This window comes from Herpailurus yagouaroundi, unplaced genomic scaffold (assembly GCF_014898765.1).
Source record: "Herpailurus yagouaroundi ecotype Mexico unplaced genomic scaffold, PumYag 188, whole genome shotgun sequence".
In the NCBI taxonomy this organism is placed as follows: Eukaryota; Metazoa; Chordata; class Mammalia; order Carnivora; family Felidae; genus Herpailurus; species Herpailurus yagouaroundi.
This window is the reverse complement of record NW_024412419.1, coordinates 11,741,123-11,758,957: the sequence shown is the minus strand read 5'-3', so window position 1 is coordinate 11,758,957 and position 17,835 is coordinate 11,741,123. Positions and strand designations below refer to the sequence as shown.

At 42.8% G+C, this 17,835-nt stretch overlaps 1 protein-coding gene across 4 annotated transcripts in view; it reads left to right on the top strand.

Moving 5' to 3' along the window:
- The window catches only part of NBAS (NBAS subunit of NRZ tethering complex), a 366,039-nt gene that overhangs the window by 231,657 nt on the left and 116,547 nt on the right, over positions 1–17,835 (top strand). For all 4 annotated transcript variants that reach the window (XM_040496113.1, XM_040496112.1, XM_040496111.1 and 1 more), the window contains 4 exons: positions 597–710; positions 1,031–1,154; positions 11,462–11,538; positions 11,923–12,060. In XM_040496113.1, coding sequence (XP_040352047.1) covers positions 597–710; positions 1,031–1,154; positions 11,462–11,538; positions 11,923–12,060 — 453 coding nt within the window. The remainder of the gene's footprint in view (positions 1–596; positions 711–1,030; positions 1,155–11,461; positions 11,539–11,922; positions 12,061–17,835) is intronic.

Below are 17,835 nucleotides of genomic sequence, written 5' to 3'. Positions count from 1 at the left end.
GAGGTATGAGGCAGGCCTGCAAGCAGGGGGGTGGGGGGGGGGGCGGGTAACGAGGCAGTCAGCAATGGACAGGCCGCTCCTAGTGGAAGAAAGGCCTAGGAGCTGGTACGATACGTGTAGTAGATCGGCTGGTTGGAGGGAAGAATTAGCCTTCGGTGTTAACTAATGATGCTAACTAACCTCCAGGAACTTTAAGTGTTATTTTACGTGGTTTAGACTTGATGCTGCCACCTGTTGGTATTGTTCAAAGCTGGGCAAGGGAGCTATGTGTACCAAGTGATGTTTGAGGAAGGTTATTCTGACTCTAGGCTAGAAACCTTGCCGTGAGTCGAACACTGATTGCTTCTTTGTTTCTGATTCCCTGATGTCAAAGTGACCGGAGAATCTAGAGGCGCTGCAGGGTCAGGTGGAAACGCCGCTTAGAGGGCAGCTGTGACTCCTACGTCCTCTGCTGGGTGTCTGTGTCGCCGTGACACCCTCTGTAGCTCACATACTGCTCGTGGGTCAGTTTCTCCTGAAATCACCCCTGCTTCCCTTCTCCCCCCACCCCCAGGGCCTTTCTTCTTACCCACTGTTCTTCACTTTGTTCTATTTAGGGGCGAGAGTTTGGCGGTGCTTATCCAACGGGAACCATAGCCAATGAAGGGCTAGAAAGACAAGGCTACCATCCTTTTTATGAATCTGTCCTCTCCGATCCCTTTGTCACAGAGGTAAGGACAGTGCGCCTAAGAACGTACGCTCAACTGTCATGCTCTTGTGGCATTTCAGTAAAAAAAACCTAAAATATTGTGGAAAATGTACATCTTTGGCTTCGTACTCATGTTATTCACTGGTTTTATATGACTTGTGTCTATTATGCCATATTGTGAGATTAAAATCTGTTTGAAACTTTACATAAAATGATGTGCTTTAGTAAGTGAGAAGTTATAATTCGCATCATCAGAAGATATAAAAGCCTATGATTCTGTTCTTAGAACATCTTCATAGAAGAAAAGACACCCTACTAAATGGTGTAACCGTTTCTGTCTAGTCTGCAGTGACCTGTGACCCGTATCCGCACGTTCCAGTAGAAAGCTTTGCAGAAGTATTGCTAAGAACTGGAAAACTGGCTGAGACGAAAACTGAAGGGGAGGAGGTATTTCCAACAACAGAAGGTATGAAAGAAAGTTCCAGCTCCTTGACTGTGTATAAGTCTTACTAGGAGATCCATAAGTGAAAAATTATATGAGTGAATGGAAGTTGGGAAAAACAAGAATATAAGTTTTCAGTAGTTTTGAATAGCTTAACCTGACACCACCATTCACTTATTTAAAACATTTATTGAGTACCTTCCGTTTTCTGGATACTTACTAATATTGAGGATTTAAAAGGATAAGGATGATAGGATTCCTGTATAAGTTTCTAATTATGTGAAGTGATTGTTACAGTGAATGGTATAAAGTGCTCAATAAATATTCGATGCTTTCCGATTTTATGCGTTAATTAAGAACTCTGAAGTATTTGCTTCACAGAACGTAGATGTGTATTTCATTTAAGAATTTTCTGTGTGGCAGCATATCTTTCCATGTAGAATTTTTTGAAAAGAATTCAATGTACGCAAGTTCACCAATGGCATCTTACCATTTGTATGTTTTTTTCTCTTTCATCTCCTTCTTTTTAAGGTTCCAGGATAGTTGCCTCAACTGTTTTCTTTCATTTCCCTCTCTCTCTGCTCTGTCATCCATAGTGAATACCTCATGATTTAAAGGCTGCCGCAGTTCCGGCCATCTTGTCTATATTCCAGGCATCAGTAAGAAGAAAAGAGGAGGGAGGGCAAAACATTGTGTCCTTGGCAGACCTATCCACACCTGCCACTTACATATTTCTGACTGTCTCTCACCACCAGTAAATCTGGATGATGCTGTCTTAACTGAGCACATCGACGTATGGGATAAAATTGGGGAAAATGTGTATGTGGAATAGAACTGCTATTTTCCCAGAATCCTGTTCTTGTCACTCATTTTTGGATAATCCTTCTTTCAATCAGTATTTATATGTAGTTGGAAAGAGGGGGAACAAATACCACTTTTCTATCTACTGTGTGGGCCTCTTGAATACTAGAGGTTTTTATTAAGTATACCTTTTTCCTTCAGTTCTGAATGTATGTTTTTTTTTTTACCTCTTATTTCTGAAATCAGGGTGTCTCACAATTGATGAGTACATTTTTGTTTGTTTGCTTTTCTCCAAAAAGCTATTATTAAATTCATGGCACGTCTTAGAAACAATGCTGAATATACATGAAGAGCGTAGTTACGTTGCTGTTTCCCCTTTTAATTATTCTTTATTACTGCTTGCTTTTCTTTTTTTTGATTGTCTTTTAAATATTTTTTTTTCAGTTCCATAGACATTTATTGGTAGGCAGCATTTGCTTTGCCTACTGCAAGAGAAGCCCCGTATCAAATGCTATTAGTACAGTATTTTATTAATCTGAATAACAGACCACCTGATAGTTCCCATCAGTCGTATTTTACAGTGTAAAGAAGCATGTCTCAGAGATGAGAATAGTTTTGTTTTTATTTTTGTTTTGTTTGTTTTAAGTTACGCAGCCAGTGGTTGGTTGAACTGAATTCAGATTCAGCGTTGATCATTGCCGTGGGTAGTATTCTCCCCATTTTACCAGCCTCTGCAGGGGACTGCATTAGACCTTGAATCAAAAAGGATAACAGCAACGAACAAAAACATGCCAGTGTCACTTAGTTTGATATTTTCTATTCAAAATTTGTTAATATGTCGAAGATACCATTTTTTTGCAGGGTGGAGTTTGCAGGAGAAAAAATTGTCCTGAAGAGTAAAAGCATCTCAAAATGGAATCACTGTTCCTTTTTCATCTTATCACACGTGACCTTTTTCATCTTATCACATGTGACCTGTCCATACTCATGTTCTGCAGGGATACCAGAGGAGTAGGAAGTGTCCTCTGTTTCACCCATTTGTTCCTCAGACCTGTTTCTGGATAAATTCTCTGTAATTGTTTGCTTGTGGATCAAAGTATGAATGGTTATTGAGCTGCTTTGCACAGATAGAATCTAAGACCTTAGGAAAATAGTGGGTTGGATGTCAAAGTGTATCACCCATTGATTGGTATAATAATGGACTAAAATCATAACCGGGAAGTTTGGAAACATGGATTGATACAGTGTTTTGCTTAGCTTGCATCATACATATATGTGCTGATGAGAGTATCTGTCATACAAAAGGCATGCTTCGCCCAAAGGCAAAACAGTGGCATCACATTGTCCAACCTGCAGATGCCTTCTTAGAGCAAGCATCCCGTCTCAGACTGATTTCTCAGTGTATTTAAGGCTTCTGCTCTTTTCCAGAGCTGTGTTCTTTTTTTTTTTTTTTTTTTTTTTGAGAAAAAAGGTGCAGATTTCTGGGTTAGTAGGCCTCCCCTTTTCATAGGGTCTTGAGAGTACTTGACCATCTCTGCTGCACTTGGTAACTAAATGATGGGACATTCAAGTGATCTTGAAACATGAAGCAGGTTAGAGAGACTTTCTTCAGGCGCTGTGTGGAGCAGGGGACACGTGCCTAATGATGGACCAGGGGACCCCTTCCAGTGCCTTTTCTCACCGTACGTCCTTCACTCACTGAAGGAGTGGTCCTTGAGCTACCTGTGTGCTTGGCATTGTCCACATACTTGGAATATAAAGTCACAGAAGACCTGGTCTTGTCCTCCAAGGGCTTACTGTCCAGGTGAGGAGACAAGACAGACACATTTGTGTGTGATAAGGGCTATGAGAGCAGACGCAAGAGGTGTTGGGATTATAGACGTGTGACAGCCACGTGGAAAGGTGGCCTGAAGAGGCTTCCAAGCTGGTGATACTTGACCTGGGATTTGAAGGATGAAGAAGGGCAACGTAGATCAAAAGAGCAGGGGGAGTTATTTTGCATTAGAGCCCCTTGGAAAAATTTTTAAGAAGTGCTGATGTCTGGGATCCACTACAGACTTTGTATTTCAGAACGTCTGAAGTGCAGCCCATGCATGAAATATTTTTAGAGTTCCTAAGGCAATTCACTTGGGAAGCCATGGTGAAGACCCTTTGGAAGTTTCACTTAACACGCTAGCATCTCCCTACCCATCACGTGTCTGTTCTTCAAACCGACACACTTGCTTTGTAAACCTCTCACCTGGCAATCCGGAGAATGCCACCGATACCTTTTATGTCTGTGTCTGTTCTCTTCCCATTGGGGGTCAAACCCTGCGTGTCCTATCTGTTTCTAAGGTGTACAGGCCTGCTCAGGTTTTCCATATGGCAGACGTGAAATCAGCGTCTCCACGGTGACAAGAGTGAGCACAGTGTGTGCGTCAGTTGCTGGGACAGGAATTGAGGCCACGCTCTTGGCGAATCCGACTCTAACTTCCCAGGGGCATGTGCGCTGTTCTTAGTAGTGTCTGTGAGATTTTAGTGGGACTGCAGGTGGTTTTTTTTCATGTCCTGGTGTTTCATCAAATTGTCTTTTCTGACGCTCAGATTTTACTACTCCACCAAGGGAAAGAATCCAAGTCCGTTGAAGTATTAAAAATTTTTTCCCAATATTATTCAGTTGAGTGGGAAAAAGATTTCAGAATGCTTGTATATATTAAAAATGAATTATTTTTTTAAATGTAGAGGTGATTTTAATAATCTCTTTAGTTTACATTTGGGGATGCAACTTATGATGCATGTTCATAAGCACTGTCAACATTTGACATCCCTTGATAATGCTATTTTATCTGAGGTAGGTGTCTTTGGGTACTTTATAAAATCAAATATTTGTCAGAAACTCAGCAGATTTGAAGAGTGATATAGGCTAACTGACCCAAAATAGAAATTGTGATAATATGACTTCTAACTTTGGTTCAGAAATAGGTCATAATACAAATTAAACTTCCCAATATGATCTGGCTTTTCAGAATTTTTTAATAAAGTTGATGAAAAGGTTTTTATGGAGACTAGCTGAAGAAAATTGATCATTATTTATTTAGCTAAATGAATGATTTAATGGCTAATGATTTCCAAATCAATAATATGGGCAGCTCTCCTATGTGAATTTAGTTCTGGAATTAAATTTATCTTAGAGTGCTTTCCAGAGGCACTTAGTTTGCACAGAATTAGTGCTTGGAGGCTTATGCATAGATTTCATCTGATTTTGACTGTATAACTTGTTTAGAAAATGCATTATATTCAAGATTTTAGAGCCAGCATTGCAAATTAAATTCATATACACTTTTAAATGTAAGGCAGGCTCCCCCCCCCCCCCCACCGCCCCCCATATACCTTAATGGTACAGTAAAATCACGCCGACTCAGTCTGTAGTCATCATGACACCTGGTGAATCCCAGTGAGACCTTTTGGGATCAGTCTACTTCACATCCTCACTGATAATTTTGTCGAATGTTCTTCAGTGGCTTCAGATTCAAAGACTGAGCAGCTTCCTGTATGTGGGGTTTGATTTTCACTTTGCAGAAGTCCTGGAGTCTCCAGGCTGCCTAGAAGGTTTTAATGCCCAGAGGCGTGACTTCATGTAACCCTAATTACCATCCCAAGGCCCCATCTCCAAATACCGTCACACTAGGGATTGCGGTTTCAACAAATAAATTTCAAGGGAGCACAGACAGTTTGTTCACAACACTGTCTTTACAAATTAGCTACTTTTCTGACTGTAGGTGATTTACATTAGCTTTCCAAGCCCGTGTAGAAAGCAAGATAACACTGTCTCCTTTGGGGGGTTTTTGTGATGCAAAAAGAATTAGAGCTAATTCATGCAAAGCATCTTTCTCATATCTGGCCTGTTGGAGCAGATATTTTAAAAATTATAGGTATTTTTGTTTTATGCTACTAATAATTATTGCTGGGTAAAGAAATGGCATGAATGCAGGCAGAGAGTTTGCATATAAATCATTAGAGATTCAGACTAATTTAGCTGGTGTGTAGGACAGGGATAATACCAGTTAAAACTGTAAATTAAGGTTGGCCCATATTTATCGAGACCTTGAACATCAAATAAAATTTAATTTTCATTCTTCAGGAAATGGGAAACCATTGAAGAGCTGCATATCTGCATTGCGTTTGTGTATATGTGTGTTTTAGGCTGTTGAGACACGATTACACTGATGCTTGATGAAAAATAACAGGAAGTTAGTATGAAAGTACGGTTTTAAAATGGATTGGAATGGATTGGAAGGCATCAAGTAGAGTTGAAAGATTCCAGTTTTTAAAGGAGAGTGTGTGGCAGTGGAAGTAGAAAGTCTATGGGAATGAGTTCTTGGGAAATGAATCAGCCTGCTTGGGTGGCTGACGGTTGGAAGCAGGGGAGAGGGTGAAGTCTAGGATGACTCTGGGATTTTGTGTTTTGCTAACTGGAAGAGTAGTGCACCCTTTTCAGAAATATGAATGATACCGAGGAGAGAATTAGTAACGTGGGGGAATATTTGAGTGGCAGTGTCACAATAACCGGTCGGTAATATAAGTCGTAGGAAACGGATCAGGGCTCTAGAGGTAAAGATTAGGAAAGTACTGAGGTATCAGCTGAAATGAAGAACACGGCTGAGTTCTCCTGGGAAGAGACTGTGAAGTGGAGTTGACAGGTAGGGATGAAATAGTCTAACTGAATTCCCACAGTCAGCGGTCGAGGAGAAGGCGATCTGGTGATGTGGACACGGAGGAGGGTCATTTGAGGAGAGCTGCGGGGAACCCTGTGACCCTGAAAGCCAAGGAGGGACCAGGTGGCAGTGCCTTGTGGTTCGGCGAGATCTGAGAGAGGATGGCGAGGCCTGCAGAGTGGGTTAGAAGGGAGAGCTCCCAAGGGAGGAACCTTTTTTCCCAAGACCGGTGTGATTTACTTATGTGTTGGCACAGGACCGGTAGAAAGGGACTTTCTTTTTTGTTGACTGAGGAAAACCGCGAGCTTCTTCCACAGACAGGTTGGGAGGAGCAGCTAAGTGAGGGTCGGGCGCCCAGTGAGAAGAGGCTGAGTAACAGCAGGGATGGCAGAAGTGCACCCGCTACTCGGGTGTGTGCATGTCTGCTCTTGTCGTCCTGCTGCAGCCCATCTCCACGCCTAAATGCAGCAGCTAATCCATTAACAAGTATGATTCAGGGGCGCCTGGGTGGCTCAGTCAGTTGAGCGTCTGACTTCGGCTCAGGTCACGATCTTGCAGCTCGTGGGTTCGAGCCCCGCATCGGGCTCTGTGCTGATGGCTTGGAGCCTGGAGCCTCTTCAGATTCTGTGTCTCCCTCTTCCTCTGCCCCTTCCCCGCTCGTGCTCTGTCTCTCTCTCTCTGTCAAAAATAAATAAACATTAAAAAAATAATTATTATTATGATTTATATGAAATGGAAGTAATTGCCTCTGTTACCGCTCGGGCAGTTCTTAACAGAAGAACCTGTTATCTGTCATCTTTGGGGGGGAATCAAAAAGTGTCCTAACTGAAGAAAGTCATTTGTTCCCTCAAGTCTATACTTTTTGTTGGGGGGCGGGAACTTCTAGATGCTTTCTATATGCTAAAGAGATGATACGCATTGAAAACGAAGGCTCTGATCTAAAATTCACAATGCTTCGAAAACCAAAAGGACTTCTCATAACTTGTTTGGCATCAAAACCTGAATTAAACTGACATGAGGTTATTTAATCTTTGCTTTATCTCCTCTAGTGTGAGCATTCAAATGTTTTACAGCAGAAATGTAATGTCTTTGATTCTGGGTGCTCTCAGAACGTGCTGAAGGTATCACGTCATAGGTGATACATTTCTAGCATAACTTCCTGAAAGTTCAGAGTGTTCTGGATTCTGGGACACAGAGCCATGCAATAAATCAATGGTGGGTCTGGGTTCTCTTTCTGAAGATGGTTCCCAAATTACTGTATCATTCTGCCTGTTTTTATAGTTTATAGATGCTGTTTTAGTTGTTCTAAAATGTACCTGGCATTTTGGTTTTATGTTAGGTATGGTAAGACACCCAGGTGTGGAAATGATGGTCATGAAGGAAGTTTATACTTGCAGATCCCTAGACATAGGAGGCAGGACAGGCCACCCAGAGCCCCATTGTTACAGCAAATACTTGACGCCCAGGAAGAGACAAGCGACATGTACTCGGGGAATCAGAGCAGACTGTTTATTTTGCACCAGGGTCGGCCCAGCGGAGTCACCTCCAAAGGCTGAGCCGTGAGCCCTGGCGCTGGCCTTCTTTTATGCCTGGCTAGCTTCCGGGTATTGGAAACCTTCTATTGGCTGCACGGGGTGGGTGGGAGGCGTTATCAGTTGTGCTATGTGGGCAGTTGGCTGATGCAAGAGGCAAGCAGGATTACAGAAGCCAAAAGCATGCAAGGAGAGTATCCGGCCTCGGACACCTGGCTGGCCTTTTTCAAATCACTTCTTGCCAGCTTTCCTTCTCAGCACAGGGGAACACTTGGGTCAGCCTGGGGTCGGAGGCAGAGGAGGCAGAGGTGGGAGGGGAAAGCCTGGGCAAAAGTCTTTATTGTACTTTCCATGGGAACAGTAGGGGAGGGATTGTAGGCAAATTTGAGCGAGCCTAAAATAGATTGTTTGAATAATTTTGTAAGACTCCAGGCTGTAGTTTTCTCTGGTTGTCCAGTGGCTGGCCCTGGGGTGGTTAGAGTGGAGGAATATAAAAGCCACTGGAGAGAAGGTGGTTCAGAGTATTGGCTCTAAATTGGTTGGTTTGCATATCAGAGATGTGCTCAGAGTAATTTGTTTGCTATCTTTAGGAATTTGTAGCTCTGAGAAGGGCAGTCTTTCCAGGATTATCAAACACCCAGAATGTCAAAGCATCATAAAATAGAAAAAAAAGAAAAAAAAAAGATAAACACATTTGTGCGTATGAAATAAAATCTGTGTGGATATTATTCACTTGAAGCAAACATTTATATTTTAGGGTGACTATTGTTACTGGTAAAAGTAACAGTGATGATTCTTCAGACTTTTTTCTGAGGGTGATTTTTGTCATACTCCGAGCTAATGGAAATGAAGTATTTCTTTTATCTTTCCTGCTGTAATAAGCTTTGTATTCAGTTATTATATGTTCAAGAAATGCTAGAGATCATCTTGTCAGTTGTATCTTTGTAATAATATAACTTCTTAAAATAAACCTACTGGAATTTGGGTGTTCAGATGAAGATCTTCCCCTTGAATGATCTTTCCTGAGGACTCTGCATCTATTTCAATTATGTTGTCAGTTGTTCCTTTCTGTCGTTTTAGTTTGTTGTTGGGTTGTTTTTGTTTTGGAATTTCCTTCAGGGTCTGTAGCATATTCATTGGAATATCTCCTGGAGTATTTTCCTCACTGGAGGGTGCTTTGGTTTGGGGACACAGAAATATGCACATTAAATGGAGTGAAAGATGAAGTCAGTGATATAAAAAAAAATAGATCTGACTGGAAGATAGTAATGGAACTGGTATTATGACAGATAGGCGTCAGATCGGCCCCTGTCACAACTCTTAAGAGGGACGGTCCTTCAATAGCCAGAGAAACAGCCACACACCTGAATAAAAGCTCCTGAACTTTGAGGGGACTGGGCTCTTTTGATGAGTGGGTTCAGATATGCTTATTTGAAAATTGGTTTCCCTTGTGCACAAAGAAAGGAGGTATCTGAAAACAGAATGGGAGGAGGAAAAAACTAGGTGAGATTGTAGGTCACTTTATAAGAAATAATGTAAGAAAGAAAATTAAAAGGGAAAAATCACTAGTATGTGAAACTATCGGACTTTTTTTTCCCTCCAAAACATGGATCCTGAAGGACTATTAGGCAGGCATCAAATGGTAGAAGATATAAGGCAGGTAGAAGTCAAAATGGTAGCCCAGGGGTTTTATGCGTGTGTGTGTGTGTGTGTGTGTGTGTGTGTACGTACAGTATGCAATTTCTAGACACGAAGTAAATTTGCCGCATATTGTCCAGAATGTTCGCAGATTAAACTTACATGTTTTTCTTGCTTTATCTTCTGGCGTCCCAAAGATAGAGCTAAGCCTTCATCCTTCAGTTTTAATAGTGTTCTACAACACACTCACCAGTACTGTTTCTTCTTCACTCTCATAATTATTTGTAGAAAATTTGATTTGGGCTCTTTGCATTGTATTTTTTATTATTTATTTGGAGACTTTCTCTTGTCCTGGTGTGTTTATCCCAAAGGGCAGAGACTGATTGTTAGGGCAATGTCTGGTTCAGAGAAGATTCTCATTGCCACAGAATGAAGGAATGAATTTGCAGATGGGCCTTGAAATGAGTAGCTTTTGAGTAGAAAACCTCTCTAAAATAGTGCGATTCCTCGGAAGTCCTGAGGCTGACTGGTGGTCCAATTTGGTCCGTAAGGTTTGGAGAATACAGAGGAAATGAGTATTTAGAGAACCAATATTGCCTCTGTAAGGTGCAGCAGAGAAAGCTCAGATCCCTCCCGTGAGTCATCCACAGGAGATTCTGAATTCTAAGTCAGCTTTTGACACTTCATCCACTTGTAGGTGGTTCCTCGCCCCACCAGTGTCTCATTGTCCAGACTGTTAGCTAAACTCAGATTATATAAATGACTTAAATTTTAGTTCAAGTGAGACACAATTAGGAAGGTAAATCTTCTGGAAAAATATTATATGGTGTATTTCTGAAGTCAAATATCATTTACTTTGGATTATCCACGTAACAGTTCTCCTTCATTAGTGCAGATCATGAGATTCTGTGTCCTTTAAAAATCAAGGATTTACATTGTGATTACGTATGACTACCTGGTATTTGTCGCTAAAACCCTAAAGGAATCCCGTGTTAATACAAACCACGCATAAACACAGGCTTTGTTGGCAGTGTGCTCTCTTTTATTAAAGCCATGAGACTGATAAGTTGTTGCTTATATAAAAAAAAATGTGTGGAAAAGTTGTTAATAGTTGGGAATCTTAAGATCTTATATAATCAAAGCAAGGGCTTTTTGTGGAGTGTGATGAAGAGGGATGTTCTTGGAAGGAACAAAACCTATTCATTGTAGTACTCAAAAGATTTAGCCTAAATTTGCACTCACATAGCTTTCTTGTTGCTTTGCTCTTTGTTGCTCATATGCTCAGTTACCATGTCAGCTGTCATTGATACATATAATTTTATAGCATGGCTTGGGCCTTTATAACCAAAAGATTAGCTGTAAGAAACCATCCTCACTGATCTCTTTGCACTTAGACTTTGTACCTGCACTAACAGAATTTTCTCCTATTTAAAAGTGTCATGAATAGCACAGTTTGTCTGAGTTAAGGCAAGGTTACTATTTAATAGCATGGTTTCATGTGATCTGTATTAGATGGTATGCATAGACCTTTGTGAAAGGTCTCAGAGAGTCCTCCCGAGCTAGGTATCTGTTGAAATCATGTAGGACTGAAAACATGGCACGTAGTAACCACGAATGTCGTATAGATCTTCAAGTAAAATCATGCATTTTTTTCCCCTGCCTTCAGTTCTGCTGCAGCTGGCAAGTGATGCTTTACCAAGTGACATGACCTTGGCTCTGGCGTACCTCCTGGCCTTACCACAGGTGAGTTTGCCGTTACCAAGAAGGGACTTCATGAACAAACAAAAAAATCTGTCCTGGGGATTTTTCACCAAATAAATTGTGATATGTCTCACTTCCTTCTGATTGTTCTTATGTGCTGGAAGGACTGTGGTGTCAGTATTCAGAGAGCAAATTCTACCATTTTAGCTGAAGTGTTCATTTCAAAATCTGCCTCTCCATCACAGGATCTGCCTTTACAGTGTCTTCTGAATTTTAACGTCGTCCTGTTCAGTTGAGCGTGAGCTTGCGTTGATGTGATGGAGACTTTGAACGTAAATTCTGTAGTGATGACTAGAAATGTAATGGCTTATGATGCTTTTCTTAATTTCCTTTCAGCTGAGTTCATTCTGTCATGTTCCTTTCTAGGTGTTAGATGCTAACAAGTGCTTTGAAAAGCAGGCCCACTCTGCTTTATCTCTCCAGCTGGCAGCATATTACTATAGCCTCCAGATCTATGCCCGACTAGCTCCATGTTTCAGGGACAAGTGCCATCCTCTTTACAGGGTGAGTCCTCCTCATTTCCACTTTATTAACAAGCAGAGCTGAGTTACTTGTCTAAAATAGTTAAAACACATGTTTATCTTTGGAGGGACTGATGTGCTTTATATCCAGAATGCATTCCCAGCGTTGGATGTAATAACTTTTCCAGGCACTGGAAGAGGTAGTTTCTCGTGTTATTGTGAATGCTGATTCTTCCCACAACTTTGCTGTCATTTATTTTATTTTACAATTTCTTAGGAAAGGTTAAAGTAGTAGGAGAGGAGAAATGGAGAATTGAGTGTTTAATTCACCTCCCGAAAGGAAGATGGCTCTAATTTAGGACAGTAGGCAATGCAGTTCTTTGAGCAGTGCTGTACTTTTTTTTATTTTTAAGCCAGAAATACGAGAGTAGTTACTGTGCCGATGAAATGTTGAAATATGTTATGTCTACTTGCCACCAAGCTCCAGACAACTTTTACATAACTTATAAATGTGGCCTCAAGTTATGTGTGCATTCTTTTGTGGACGCAGACTTATTACGGATGCCACTGGAAAATCAAAGCCCTCTAGGTTTACTTGTATATATACCAGTTTTAATTATCAGCCTTGGGAAATTATCTACTTTTTTTTTTTGTACTGCTGTATTTTTTTAATGTTTATTTATACTTAGAGAGACAGTGAGAATGAGTGGGGGAGGGGCAGAGAGAGAGGGAGACACAGAATCAGAAGCAGGCTCCAGCTCTGAGCTGTCAGCACAGAGCCCAATGCTGGGCTCGAACTCATGAGTGGTGAGATCATGACCTGAGCCAAAGTGGGACGCCCAGCCCACTGAGACACCCAGGTGCCCTTGTACTGAGCTATTTTTAAGAGAATTACTACTTTAAGAGTAGATAAGCAAATCGGACTTTGAAATCCACTATGTGTACAGATAAAAGGTCAAATTTCGTGGCAGGATTCTTTCTGTTCCTGACCTCAGAGCACACTTTAAAGAAGTACTTTTACAATCCAAGTGTGTATCAAAGTTCTAGCTGCCTCAGCCTTCCCAAACATCTCTAGGAATCTACAAAGACATGAAAACATTCCCTTTGTGGCAAAAATTCATGGCTCCCATTCATCCATTTTTCTTTAAAAAGAGAAAGAGGGGGGATCATCTAGAACACACGTTAATCTTGCAAGGGCATACTGTTATTAGACCTGTATTGTCCTCAGGCATAGTTTTATCATGATGACAGTTGGCCAAGTAAGGAACGTTTTCTTCTTTTTAGCTACTTAATATATTACTTTATTTTGGGGAGTGTGTGTGTGTGTGTGTGTGTGTGTGTGTGTGTGTATACATACATATAATTTTTTTGTTTTGTCTTTTATAGCTATTGCTTTGTGCAGTGACTTGATTCCATACTCTAGTAATTTTCCTTTGTTTTATTTTTATGTCTCAGGTATGTTTCTGTGTGAAATAACAAATTGAACCACTGCGCTGTAAATTGAGGGACAGAAGTGATCACATAGGTGGAAGCGTGGCGAATGTCCTTCCGGAACAGCGTACTCACTGTCTTTGTTATGTTAGGTGGCCGTCAGAGAATGTGCGCGGCAGATTTGCCGGTGTCTGTCTTTCGTTAGTGTTGGGCACATACATAAGCAACAAGTAATTTACTCCAAAACACCAAGCGTGTTGAAACGCAGTGAAGTTTTACTTTGACCCAAAGCATTGTGCCTTGTTACAAACACAAGTCAGTTGTGTCCTCAGGACTTCCTTGACCGCGATTTCTAAGTGGGTGCCGTTGGCATGGGATCCAAGTGCTGGAGTGGGATCGCCCTCTCTTGTTCCCATGTACGTACTCTGTATCAAGATCACACTGTGTGCCTAGCACTGTGCTGCACTTTCCATGAATACAGAGCATTGAAAGGTCAGTCATCTGGGTACCTCAAGCGTGCCGTGGGCTCTGAGCATTAAGACGAAAAGACGAATATGGCTGCCTGAGCGCCATGAACCGGCCGCTTACTATAAATGCAGAGAAGACAGTTACATGCAGGGGACTGGATGGGCTTTGCAGGAAAGCGCTGCAGACCGATGCACCACAGACTCTCTGGGCCCGTAAGGGCCAAAGAGCTTGCTGTAGAGCTACATTTTGGCCCAGTCTTCAGTGTCGTTTCTTAAAAAATCTTAATTGAAGTAGTCCTCCTCCAAAAGTAGTCCTCTTGGAGGAGAATTCTAGTACAACATATGTTCCTCTTTTCCCTGATAATAAATTGTTTTTATAAAAAATTATTTGTGCCGAAAGTTGAAAGTCCTTAAATCATGTACTGTTTGTGAGAGAGGGGAGTTGGGAGAAAACCATTCAAGTCCACCCCAACTTTTATATCTGGCAGTCACTGTTTCCTTCTTCAGATCCTGCAGTCACTCCATAAGGAGCCCCATTGAAAATCTCCCCAACTCAACCATGGGAAGAGACGAAGAACATGGAAAGCTCAGGGTTAGAAGTAAAAGTGCTTCCATCTTGGTTTCCTCCGTGTTCCCAGCAGTTCTTTTCACTGAGTAGAAGGATGAACATTTTATTTCCAGATCTTGTATTTTGTATATCCTGCCACAGATCCAGTGTTTATCAAGTGCCCAGTGTGAACAACCTGGAGCCTGGCATCACAGTGAGAAGAACAGTGAGACTTGATTCTTGCCCTTTTCTTACCCTTAACCACAATTTCTGTTTCTTCCTTCCATCTCATGTCACCCCGCCACCCGTCAACTCTGGGCCTTGTTCCCGTCACCGTCCTCCTATCAAACTATCCTTCCTTTGAAGATGTCCGTCAGAGCTGTCTTGTCTTGCCCTAGCCCTGGGCCTCTGATTCTTGGTTGTTAGACTCTTCATCCACCCCGTGGCGTGGCTTGGGACACCTGCTCCTCCTCTGTCTCTGGGCCCGGTAGCAAAAGGCAGCTGCTGTTCAGGGTCCTCTCTTCAGGAAACTGCAGTAGAGCCACGTGGGAACAGAAACAGTAAAGTCCACGTAGCCCCGCGTGTTTGCTTCAACACATGATTTCTAACTTCTCGGCTGCTGCAGACAGAAACAGGTGTCTCTTCCGGTAGCGTTAAGACCGCACATGGCCGGCTCAGGGGCCAGCCCATTCTTCAGGGACTTCGTGGCAGTTCTGTGGAAAGCATTTGGTCGGTTGGTAGTCTGAAAGGTGAGCTGAAGAGGTAGAAAGTACCCATGATTTTTTTTAACCTCAAGATGCAAAGATGTTCTGAAATTCTTCCAGATAGATGTGTTAAAAGGGAGTGGGAGAGGTCGAACACCTCTCCACTTGTTTTTCTTCTCTCTGCCCCAGGTCCTCAAATTAATTCAGTCTCCGGGCTCCATGGTTCTTCACCTGGAGCACTGTAACCGGCTCACAAACACCACCCTGTCTTTGCTTTTGTTAGGTTTGTATTCTTTCCCAAACATCTGCCAGAGTGGTGTTTCTAACATGGAGATCTGGTCACCCTGCCTTGTGCCTAAAATCCCTCAGTGATTTCCTGTTGTCCGGGCAAGGTCTGCATGTCCCCCACGGTCTGGCCTCTGCCTCTTTCTCCAACTCCATCTTCCTTTGCCCAGCCATACCAAGCCACTTAAATTTCTCAGATGCCCTGTGCGTTCTCTTTCCTTGTCTTCAAACCTGTGTTCTTTGCTATGATGTTTTCCCCCAGCGTTTCTTTGCTTAGCTACTTGCTTCAGGTGTTACCTCGCCCAGGCTGGGTTCCTGTCCCCTGCCGTCACTCGGCAGTGCTCCCAGGCTGTGTTTGGTGCTCTTCTGTGGACATCTGTAGTGGCCTGTACTTACTCCAGTCATTGTGCTTACACTCTCGTTTTGCATTTATGTATCTTTCATCTCACTAGATCATGAGCTGTTTGAGGCCAGTGTCTGAGTGGTATTTGTTTTTCCCAATGCTTAGAGCAGGACCTGGATAATAAAAAGGAGTAAATAAATCTTCACTGGGTAGATTATTGAAAATTAATGAATAATTCTTCAGCACATGTGAAATGATTGAAGTGTGTGTGTGTGTGTGTGTGTGTGTGTGTGTGTGTGTGTGTGTGAGTGTGCGTGCGCATGTGCTCAGGGATTTATCAGGTGATTATGCCAGGCCATGTTCTAGATCCTGGGGAAACACAAGCGCACAAGACACATAAGAACCCTTGCCCTTTGGGGACTTACATTCCATTGAGGAAAGGACACCATCAACAAAATAAGTAAATACAATATATACTCTGTGAAATGGGGGCAAGAGCTATGAAAACAAAAAGCAAAGAAGAGTAAGCAACACGCACGTGCGCTTGTGTGTGGAGAGCACAATTTAAACAGGCTCAGGAGAGGCCTCAATTCAGAAAGTGACTTTTGACAGGACAAAAAGACGAGGGCAGAGCCAGGAAGATGGGAGGGGAAGAGCCTTCCAAACAAAGGGAATAGCATGACGAAGGTACTGAAGCATCCCTGCGCCCATCCTGCATACTGTGGCAGTTTTTCACAAAGTATTTGAGAGAGTATTGAAATTTTACTCCATAAAACTCAAAGCTTTGAAGAGTTGCCTGACCCCAGATGGAAAGGATAGAAATTCAGTCTGTGACCAGACCTCATCGTGACCAGCAGGGTCTCCTCTGTCCAGCTAAAAGTGTCAAAAGGCGTATGTACGTGGCGGGTTGGGGGGGGGGGCGGGCAGTAGCAGCAAGGGTCTGGCCTATGGGAATTTTCAGTGGACGCTAGAAAGATCAGACTAACCCTGAGAAGGCACTGGCTGTCTTAAAGTACCTCTCCCATTTATTCTGCCACTTGATCCTTTGAGCAAGCCCATTTTGCAGAAGATAAGACTCGGAGAAATCCAGTTACTCGCTCCAGGTTGCCCTGGTGGAAAGTGACATCCTGTCACTTAAAGCTCCTGATTCTAGGCTTTACCTGCTTTTTGCTTGCACCAGAGTGGTTTCTGGCGTGCAGTCTAATGAGTCGGTCGCTGCGGGAAGCTCCGCTGTGGCTACAGGTGAAATCTAAACTCCTTTGTGTGACAGAGACGACCCTCCCTGAGCTGACCGGCTCTTCGTTACCCCGCCAGCACGATCCTGATGCTAGGTCTTTTGAAGTTTATGTTTTAGCTGTTCGGAATTTATATTTCTCTCATTTAACATCCTTTTTCACATCTCTGTGCCTGTGCAGATGTAATTTCCCCGCTTGAAGTGCCTCCTTCTTCCCACTCTCAGCAGATAAGTCTGACTCAAAAGAGCCTCCTGTGTGGAGCCTTCTCTGCCTCTGAGCACACACGGGTCCCTTCCATGTCTCACTGCTCTAGCGTGGACGCCCCGCGAGCGGTTCTTCCGTGGTACTGTAGGTGACACACAGCTGCCCCCTCTCCTTGTGGTAGGGCAGGGACCCCATCTCTCTCCGAGTCCCCGGGACCTCACCCATCGTAGTGGCTCGGTGGGTGTTTATTGGCACAGGGATAGCTTCAGGAGGCATTTCAACTGGAAACAGTAGCTGTGTGTTTTAAGTACATAGAGTTTTCCACTGGCAACCGGGCGTCTCATTGTTGGAGTCTTTTCAGCATCTTCCTTTGCATAAAACAACACTGCTGAGTTTGGAATTAAATATAACAAACTCCCAATGAGTCACCGTAGAAATTGGAATCAAAGTGGTTTCGATTTGTTGCCTACACATAACAGCACTCAGTGAAGCTAGCTTTCCCTCACTTGCCACTTCAGCTCGTTTCAATTTTCAGTCCTAGGAATTCTCCTTCTACCGCCCCCCCAGGGGGGGGGGGGGGGGGGGGGGGGGGGGGGGGGGGG